Source organism: Vigna angularis, chromosome 2 (assembly GCF_016808095.1).
Source record: "Vigna angularis cultivar LongXiaoDou No.4 chromosome 2, ASM1680809v1, whole genome shotgun sequence".
Lineage (NCBI taxonomy): Eukaryota > Viridiplantae > Streptophyta > Magnoliopsida > Fabales > Fabaceae > Vigna > Vigna angularis.
In genome coordinates this window covers 36,838,722-36,849,400 of record NC_068971.1, presented here as the reverse complement: position 1 = coordinate 36,849,400, position 10,679 = coordinate 36,838,722, and the positions used below count along the sequence as shown (strand labels likewise).

The 10,679-nt window shown below is 31.3% G+C and overlaps 1 protein-coding gene across 1 annotated transcript; it reads right to left on the bottom strand.

Moving 5' to 3' along the window:
* Positions 1–1,023: 1,023 nt before the first annotated feature.
* On the bottom strand, positions 1,024–2,624 carry LOC108327544 (uncharacterized). The gene is made up of 5 exons (XM_017561235.1): positions 2,381–2,624; positions 2,123–2,284; positions 1,796–2,018; positions 1,449–1,706; positions 1,024–1,363 (listed from the first exon to the last, which is right to left on the bottom strand). The coding sequence occupies exons 1-5, from the start codon at positions 2,622–2,624 to the stop codon at positions 1,024–1,026; spliced, it is 1,227 nt and encodes a 408-aa protein (XP_017416724.1).
* Positions 2,625–10,679: the final 8,055 nt, after the last annotated feature.

Below are 10,679 nucleotides of genomic sequence, written 5' to 3'. Positions count from 1 at the left end.
GCAACTTCTTTGAGTGGTGCAGTGAAGAAGTAATTGATTCTCGAAATGTGGTGAATGTAGAAGACAGTAGTGCAAGTGCAAGAAATGAAGAAGTGGATAGAAGTTTGATGAAGATGGAACAAAGTGTGATGAAGATGGAAGAAAGAGATGTTGAAAAGCTGAAAATAGGTTGTTTGGAGAAAAGTGTAGTTATTTTGGAGAAAAGGATGAAGGTTTTAATGGGGATGGTGTTTGTTACATGTGTTTGTAATGTAATTGTGATATCAATGTTGATGAAACTATGTTGATGAAACTAGGATGAAAGTAGGTTGATATAAATGTAATTTGATCTTTGGAATGTTATTATATGTTTTAATTATAAAGGTGACTTCTAATGATGTTTAATACTGTGTTATTTGATTTATGAAATTTCATTTGGGCAGAATAAGTTAAAGGAAATGCAAACGTAACATCATAAAGCAATGGTCAATAAACATCATAAACATATGATGACAACATGAATAAACATTGGATTTCGTTATCATTTAACAAAAAAACCTGATAACAACTTTGTCTTACTCAGTGCATAACATAACAAAAGAAACCTGATATTACTTCATCAGTACAAATTACAGCAAATATGTGTTCATCAATAGACTTAGACAAAAAAAACTGATATAACTTCATCAGTAAATATGTCTTAAGCAATACACACATTACACAAAAAAAAGTGATATTACATTGTTCCTTCATCAGTACAGATTACAAGACATTTAAAAGACTGTGTTCATAATGGAATTAAATATGACTTCATTCATCAGAAGGAGACTCAGCAGACTCCTGAGAAATAGGCACATCTGTTGGTGGAGGTATTGTGAGTTGTGTTTGTTGAGTAGGTTGGTCAGCAGGCACTTCTAGTGGCGGCACATATGGTGTTGTAGGTCGTTGTGGACATGATTTTTCGTTGTGTCCAAGTTCTTTGCAGAGAGCACATGTTTTTTTGTTCCCACCCTTTCTTAATTCAGTGTCATTCTTCTTCAACTCTCAAGTCTCTTGTCTTCGTTTTTTCTTGGGTCTTCCTGGCATTGTCCTCTTATTTGGGGGTAATACATCTGGATATGAAGTTATGTCCCACACAAGTTGACCATTAATAGGATAAATGATGGTGTTGTAGGTCTCTTCATAAGTAGACTTCCTAAACCAATGGCCAATGTAGTCTTCTGCATTTAAATTCAAGAATTTCATTGCGGTTATGGCGTGAGTGCAAGGAATGCCAGTAATTAACCACTTTCTACAACTGTAGTCCTTGTTTTCAATATTCACAACAAATTGCTCCCCAAATTGTGAAATGGGTAGGACTTCAAATAATTGATATGATGACCATCTGTCATGAGTACAAAAATGACAACACAGTTAGCAACAACCTGTTCTTAATGATGAACACAAATTAATTGTAGGTGTAAAGTTACCTTGGTAACCAATATCTAGTTAACCATGACTGCTTTTGAAATCTGTTGAGAACCTTAGGACACACAGAACCTTGATATAATGTCATCTTTGTCCTGTTCGTAGCCCATCTCTTCATGATGTAAACCCTAATGTCTTCTAACATAGTGATAATTGGCTTACACCTACTACAAACTAGCACATTGTTGAAGCCCTCACACATGTTGTTGACAAGAGTGTCAGATTGTGATCTAGGAGTGAATTTAGATCTTGACCAAAACCTGGGAGATTTAAATGTCAGTAAATATAACTGTCAAAGTAAATATAATAGTAAAAGAACAATAACGTTTGGAGAAAAGTGAATACATACCTAGGTGGAATTGCAATCAAGTATTTAAATGTCTCTACATTGATCTCTTTAATTTTCCTCATTTCAGCCTCCCATAGTTGTGAATATGTGGCTGCTTCTGCCCTCCACATAAGACGTTTAAGGTCTTTTCCAGGATATTTCTTTCTGAAGTTAGAATACAAATGTCTAACACAAAATCTTTGCTCTACCCCAGGTAGAAGATCTTGAATAGCTGGCAAAAGACCTTACAATTTAAAATACTCAAGTCAGCTGAGTTATTTCTAAAGTAGGTTGTAATTAACATTTCTTATGAGTGACTGACCTTTTGTTGGTCTGAAATAAATGTACATGCTCCACAAATAGCTTCCCCACCAAGGTCTGCAATGAGAAGCTCCAAGAACCAAGTCCACGAGTCTTTGTTTTCTACCTCAACAACAGCATATGCAATGGGAAGAATTTGTTCATTTTCATCTCTTCCAACAGCTGTTAGTAACTCCCCTCCATACTTGCCTTTCAAAAAGCATCAATCCAACCCAATGATGGGTCTACAACTAATGAAGCTATCTTTGCATGCTTTCAAGCATACATAAATTCTATTGAATATACACTCATCATTACTATTTTCAACCTTTATTTTGACTGTTGAACTTGGATTTGCTCTGAGAAGCTCATGACCATAATAATAGATTTTTCTATATTGTTCCTTGAATGACCCCTCAATATTATCTTTTGTCATGGCTCTTGCCCTAAAAGCCATATTTCTAGAGATTCCTACATTCCATTTCCTACTTACTTTGTCCCTAATGTCCATGACCTTCATATTAGGGTTCTCTCTGACAGATTTTTCCATCATTTGACTCAACCACTTAGAAGTCATTCTCATCCTCTTCTACATCTTCTAGCTCAAAATCATTTACATCATGAACCTCAATCTCCTCTACATGATGTACTTCACCATCCTCGACATGTTCAATCTGTTTAGCAACTTCACTCTCACCTTGCTCCATTTCTGTTCCAACTTCAGCCTCACCCTCAACCTCACCCTCACAGTAACCCTCCTCCATTTCTGTTCCAACTTCAACCTGACCCTCATCCTCACCCTGAACATGACCCTGAACCTCACCCTCAACCTGACCCTCATCCTCACCCTGAACCTCACCCTCAGGCTCACCCTCCACTTGTCTTGCAACATCACCTTCATCATTAACATCACCATCAACCCAATCAATCATTTCTATTATCCGTGGTTCCATGGTATTATGGACCACGTACAAATGAACTTCATCATTTAACCTTGCAATATTCAGCATATGCATAACACCCCTATCATCAGTAATAATTCTAACCTATCTGGCACCACTGACTGACCTCCTAAACTGTACCAAAGTTCTTTTATGTCTATATAACGTAAGTCTTTCACTAAAGCTAATATTCCAAAATAGCACCACAGGTCATGATCACAAGACCATTCTGCTATCTCGCCATCAAATTTTAAATTTCCATTGTCATCACTAACAAAATGCCCACAATGATGGATCACAACTTTAATACGTTCAGCCATGCAATATTATTTTTGAAGCACAAGCTTTTAACACCTGTACATTGGGGGGAAAATATTATGATTTCTCACTCTTTACTAACTAAGCAAACAGTCAGACATAAGGGGACAGGGGAACAAACTAACATCCCCACTAAGGAAACACTCAAACAGAAAAGGTGACCACTACTTCTAAACAATTGATAAATGCAATTTTGGGACCACAACAGTGTACACATTTCAACATACAGTAACATACCAAAATCGGGACCCATCACAGAATAACAATAGCAAACCAATTATAACCTAAACTCAAAAAGATAGCAAAATCGGGACCACAACGCAACAAATTCGGGACCACAACAACACATAAACATAGCAAAATAACTACATATTCCGAAAGGCGGAAAGATACGAAACTAACCTTAACTAGCCTCCACTTTCAATTTGGTTCGTCCACCACCACGTGATTGTCTTCGTCTTCGCAAATTCTTCCGAGCCCTTATTCTCACACTCACTCACCAAATCAAAATCCCTAATTCCCTTTTATGGTTTTCTGTTTTAGTTAAAAAAAACCCAAATAAAAATCACTAATTATCTCATTCCCTGCCACGTATATAGGTTTTCTAATAAAACAATATCCACGTATTTAAATCATTTTAACTGACCTAATTTTCTGTGCACCACGTAATCACAGGCAAACGACGTTACTGATAAATTAACGGAGAAAGCTTAATTGGCTCATTTTAACAAGTTTATGGACCCGATTGAGATCGAAAAAAAAACAATAACCCACATGAGATTGACACACAAATAGAGGACCAAATGAGGGTTTAAACCATTATAAATAAAACCAATTTACAATATATTAATGAGTATAAATTTTATTTTTTAAGTAAATTTTGTAAAATTGAGTTAAACTTAAAGTTTACACAGAATCAAAACAATGACTTAAAATTTATCCTAACAAAATTTGTTTCACCACCTATTAATATTTAGTCTCATATTCAAAATATATATACCTTAACAAGAGTGTCTGTTAAAAATTCTATATGTTAATTTTGTAATTTGAGTTAAATTTAAAATTCATTCATTAACACAATTAAATAAATAATATAATAAACAAATAATGATTCCAAAAATGTAATTAAATATAGATAATATAATTTGGCAGAAAGACAAACTATGCGACTGTCTTTATGTATTATTACTTTTGTTTATGCTTGTAACACATTTTCGTCTTCTATATATATATATATATGGCACTTTTTTTTTAAATTTATTTAAAGATCAAATTAAAATTGTGGATTCATGCATAAACATCAAATTAAGAAAGTATAAGATGTTGAAAATGACATCAGAAACTAAATTTTGTGTATATATATATATATATATATATATATATATATATATATATATATATATATACATGAAATTAATACATTAAAATGTGTTTACATATATGTAAAATAAATTATAAGTTTATTAATTTTACATGTGTAAAAGATGATAGAAGTTTCAGCTCCCTTATCAGCTGTCCTTTTCCCTATCCTCTTTGGTGTTCAAAGTGAGGTTGGTATACCTCTCTTCTGTCTTTGCAAGATGGAGAAAGTTAGAACCTTTTGTCTCTCTCTATCTCTCTTTTTGCTTCCATTAAACATGGTGAAAAAGAAGGGTCAAAACCATTTTCTTCATGCACTCTTTTTTGCAGGCACAATCCATAATTTTCCCCACCCAAAATCATGAAATCCTCATTTATCATTGGTGGGGTCACTCCTTGTGACTTCCAACTTTTTCTTTTCTTGGAGTCTAATATTCTGTACTTTCTAGGGGTTTCTTGATTTGCAATTTTCTATGATCACCACCCAATCTTCTCTTCAATTCCATATTTTATATACAAAAAATCACTATTATGTTCAACACAATTATTGACATGATGTGATTATATTTTGAATATTGTCCACCCTGAAATTTAATCCCGGTTATCACTCACTTTTTCTATTAACCTTTTTTAGGAATGAAAGAAAGATAAAGGATTTTTGTTTACAAGTTAAAATTTATTTCTATATAAGTTAGAAATATAAAAATTCAGAGAAATTATGAAAAATCATAATTTGTTTAAAAAATCATCTTTTATGTTTGTTTATTTTGCGTCAAATATTCTAATTGTATTACCATGATCATAATATAGAAAGGTATGTAACAATTTGTTCATAAGTTTTTTTAGAAAATATAAAAATTAAAATAAACTTTTTCATAAATCAAAGAATGTGAAAAACTTGTACAATGATTTATATCTCCTAATTCTATCAGAAGACATTTGTTCAATAAATCCCCAAGCAAAGCAACTAATGGGTTTTTTTAAATGCTGTCAGGAGAGTGATTGAAAAATTTAAATTAAGAATTTTTTATTGGGATGTATAAAAATGTTTATTATATTTTTTAACTTTTTAATTCTATTTTTTTAATTCTTTAAAAACAATAACTTACAAAACCTTGTATATACGAAACTGTTGAAAGAAAATAAATGTTAACTAATTTAGGTTGACCTAAGTAATAATTTTAATCCTCATATTGAAAATGTTAATATGGCTTTGAAAACACAAATTTCATATGTGACGTGACATACATCAAAGTCAAAGTATTGGCATGAAAATAAAAAAATAAATGTTGCAATAAATTTTAAGATTTTAAGATTGTGAGTGTGAATTAGCATGTAAAAAAAACTTAAGAAAACTTTCTTTACTTTGTGTTTGGTTTAAGAAGAGAATTTTTTTAGAGAATTTATGATATAATACGTTGTTTAGATAAATAATTTTGAAAGAAATTGAAATTATAGAATTTTAGAGTATTTAGATTCCTTAAAATTAAAAAGTTTCAAATTTCATTTAAGTAAGAATTTGAAATACTTAATATTCAAATTCATATTTTGGTATTTGTACTTTTAGGTTAATTTGAGTTTCAATCAATTTGACTTTTTTTTAGTTTAGATAGACTTAGTTTGATTTTATGTGGGATATACTCAACTTAGTTTGACATGGTCACAACTAAATGTCAACTTAGTCAAATTTGAGTCAATTTGTCTTAACCTATACTTCAACTTGGGCCTAATCGAACTTGACTTGATATGGGAATAAATGCGATGTTGTCTTGACTTGACTTGATTTGGATTCAAGTTGATTGGGCTCGACGTAAACTTATGTTTACTCAGCTTGACCTGTTATATGCGTTTCTTTCCCAAGATACAACAATCTGTAATCAAGTGTAGTAAAGAACTTTTGAATCTTACGAACATAATGTCTTAAAAGACTATATAGAGCATAAGACTGAAAATACTTTTTATGAGTTGATGAGTTTGTTGTGTGTTTTCTCCCATGCAAATAAGTGGTATTTATGTGTAGAAAAGAGAAACTAAAGAGTAAGTTGTAAAAAATTTGATATTAAAATAAAATAATTTGTAATCAATAAAATAAATGTAAAACCATTTATCCATAAATAACATGTCTAAAATTAATATTGCATTAAAAATATTAGTAATAGTGGGATTTTATTTTAATTACTTTTTAAAATTATATTAAATATTTCCAAAACTCCTCCACATAATTTAACAAATAAATAAAAACGAGACATATCATCTTTTAAAACAAAATATTTTATTTCAGCTTAAAGAACCTTTCGGATTTGAATCTTACACCTATTGTTTATAAACTTTAACCTGAAAAAATGTAGAGACTTAATTGTCATAGTGGACCCCAAACAAACTTTCTTAGGGACCTATAGACACAGAGAAACCTCAAAAAAACATACCTCAAACTCAAAATGACCACTCCAAACCAAATCAACAATTCTAAGTTACCCAAACTCATTTCTAATCTTTCCAACAAACCAAAGGTATAAACAAGTCATAATGGACCCCAAACAAACCCAAAGACTTTAGTATCCTCACAACCTCCCTACTTTAAGATTTCATTAGTTAAAACCCCACAACGTACCAAAATGTTCTCGGAAACTCAACCTACTAAGTCATTCAACATCTAGACAAGTTTTAAATAACCTAATAAACAACCTTTAGCTTGATTTTCCCTTCTAGCCCGTAATTTGGAACTTATAACCTTCTAAAACCACCACATTGACTCCTACCTATTTCCTTATCAGATTTTTATCAACTCAAGGTGCTAATAAGTATCAGATACATATAACTATACCTGCAACATCAAATTTCTCCATCCAAACCCTATCTCACAAACTTGCTATCAAAACCTCATTTTAGACCAAAACTAACTTCTAACTCAAAACAAACTCTTTACTTCTCAATATTATACCAATTTCACACTAAACATACTTCAAAACAATGACGTACACATGATTATTCAACTAAATTCACTACAATGCAACATATAATTTAATTATTAAACATGCTCATCATACACAATAATCATTAAAGCAATCATCTCAAATCATAGCCAAATCAATATTACAAACTAATAACTATACATCATACTTTTAAATTTAAAACTAAAGAAAATACTAGCTTCCCTTATATGGTAGAAACTCAAACTAGTTCTAGAGAACCCTACTTTGCTCTCGGCTCAAAAAAACCAAACAACACCTACAGATAACGAAAACATGATTAAGATGTATCATTAAAACCACTAACTAGTAGAGAGCCTAAGGGAAGACTCAGATTATACATGTGATAACGAAAAAACCACATGTGTTAAAAAACCCAAAACTAGAAAATCAGTAAAAAGAACTGACTTACTCTATTTGAGAAAATGATCGGATAGATTTGAAGATCTCACTGCGAGGATCACACAAGCGGTCTTTGATCTTCAAACAGATGAACATGTTGTAAGAACTTTTAGAAAAAAAAAACAGAAAACTCTAGAAAAGTAGTTTATAGAAGGATTGTGTGTTTTAGAATACTATTTTCTAGTTCTTCACATTATCAAAGTTGATAAAACCATGTATTGAAGCACTTTAGGCTTAAATTTCAAACTCGTGTTTTTTCATGCATTGCACACCACTTGTTTTAAATGAATGAGAAACTCAACACAAACAGGACCAGAGAAAACTAACAAGGCATATCATTCCTTGATCCAAACACTATTATAATTTGGATAATAGCTAATTATGAGATTTAGCAATTATTTGATTTTTGTTTTTAGCTTGCATCCTTAATCAATGCTAATATCCAATCACATAGGATATTACTGTTCGTTTTAAAAGCTTTAAATAACTCCTGTGCTTAGTTGTTAATTGTTTGTAATTGTAGGAATAAGCCATTGTGTGGTGAGAAAAAGAGAAGAGAAAGAAAGAATGCAATGATGAAGGTATGCAGATTTGTATGTAAGTACATGCGGCGAGAATAGCACACTGTTAGTCTCACTCACTTTTTCACCACAAACACTTTGATTTGATATTTTACTACACATTTTGTGACCCTGCGATGCAACATAGCATGCAACACAGTCAAAGTTTTCCTAAAGGGAATCAATCAATAAATCAATTTTTACATTTCTACAATTTCACCTTCTTTTTCAAACATACATATCAAAATTTGCATTTCTCTTGCCACTCAATGATGCATGCATAACGCCATTTATTTTTAAAATAATTTTATTCACCCAACACCATTTTATAATATTTCATTTTGAATAAGGGAATGACAACCATTTATATTTATTTTGAATAAGTAATTTTTTGTATTTTTTTTTTAAAATAGTACCAAATGAATGTAAAATTTTTATGTGTTTCAAATAATAGTTTTTCTTTCACATTTTCATATCATTTGTGTGATGTATTTCACCTTTCTCTTTTTTATTATATTGCATAATATACTTTTTCTTTTCAAAAAAATAAAAAACTAAGATAATTGTAAAATCTTTTAACTTCCTAAACATTTAAATTATATCATTTTTAATTGTGTGTTATAATACATTTTACCACTTATTCTCTCTTTTAACACAATCTCTTGTTCATTGAAATTTATATAAGACTATAAAATTAGAGAAGATATATTTATATTTAAGACCACAAGTTTATAAAGAAAATATAAATAAGGAACATACTTTTTAATAGCTTTTAGTAATTTTTCATCCATAATAAAAAAGTATTAGGAAAAATGTAATAACACCTCTATAAATCTAAATATTATATACTTTAGATTAACCCCACAAGTGGTCAAGTAAATTGTTTTTCAAATAAGGTTTTTAGCCGAAAGAGCTTTGCCCTTTTTAAATGGACCCATCCAAATAGACTCAGATAAGTTTGAAATTTCAGATAGCGAGAATATCGAATGGAAGAAAAAAAGTTCCAGATTAATTTCACTCATGCATTGTTAAAAAAATGGATGAAATTTCTGAGTCATGTGTAAGATCCTAGCAATGGATTAAAGTATATATATATGCCAATGGTTTAACCAAGGCAATAAAGCATATTAGTATAGTACTCACAACTCAAACCTTTTTGTTCTTTTTGACATTCTCAACTTCTCAAAACAAACTAAAAACCATTTAGATAAGATTGTCAGTTCAGCCACAACATATATATTTATCTATACGTATGTAGAATCATTTGTATTATGTCAGAACAAACTGAGAACAAAATTAAAACGCTAATCAGATGTTTATCTGCACATATATAGAGTCATTTGTATATGTTAATAAACAAATTGAGAACAAAAGCTCAGTACATTCTCTGCACTGACACCTGAAGCCCTGGGCAAGAATACAATTTCTGACCATTTTTTTTTTTTGTTTTCTTTCGGTTCGCATAAATATATTCCCCACCCCATCAATTATAAACGGACTCAGATTAATTAAACAGCCTTTTAACATCATATGCAGAAGCAGAAGCAGAACTACCTCTGATTCTTGCAATGACCTTGCCCTCTTTCTCCGACCACTCACAACACCTTTTCTCCTTTTTCTCCCCCAAAAGCAAGATTTGGAAACACAACACATTCTTCCACTTCCATGGACCAAAACCCCTGTCCATTTGCAGCCCCTTGTCATTTCACTGTCTCACACGCAAAAACACTGCTGTGATAATACTCAGATAACTTTATTCTTTACGTATTTCATCATCACTTGTCAAATTTCACCTTGTAAACATTATTAGTCTTTAATTATATTTTAACAGATCACTCTCTAATTATTGAAGAATGAGTTAATCACAAAACTAACGTTGTGATTAAAACCTCAGCATCCATTACAGCAACAAACCTGAGCTAAACCCAGTTCCCAACACACAGGCATTCCTTGTTTCCCCACCCAGTTGCTTCTTTAGAATCAGTGTAAGCTGAGCAAAAGGAAAAACAACGACATACAGTCACAAAGCAGATAGATATGTGAGAAAGAAAGGGCA

What these genes read in the sequence shown, in the direction of transcription:
- LOC108327544 (XM_017561235.1), bottom strand. Translation starts at nt 2,624, where the DNA reads ATGGAAAAATCTGTCAGAGAGAACCCTAATATGAAGGTCATGGACATT. An exon ending in GGAAGCTATTTGTGGAGCAT is followed by an intron (nt 2,019 to 2,122) that starts GTACATTTATTT and finishes TTAAATTGTAAG; the next exon opens with GTCTTTTGCCAGCTATTCAA. An exon ending in TTGATTGCAATTCCACCTAG is followed by an intron (nt 1,707 to 1,795) that starts GTATGTATTCAC and finishes TAAATCTCCCAG; the next exon opens with GTTTTGGTCAAGATCTAAAT.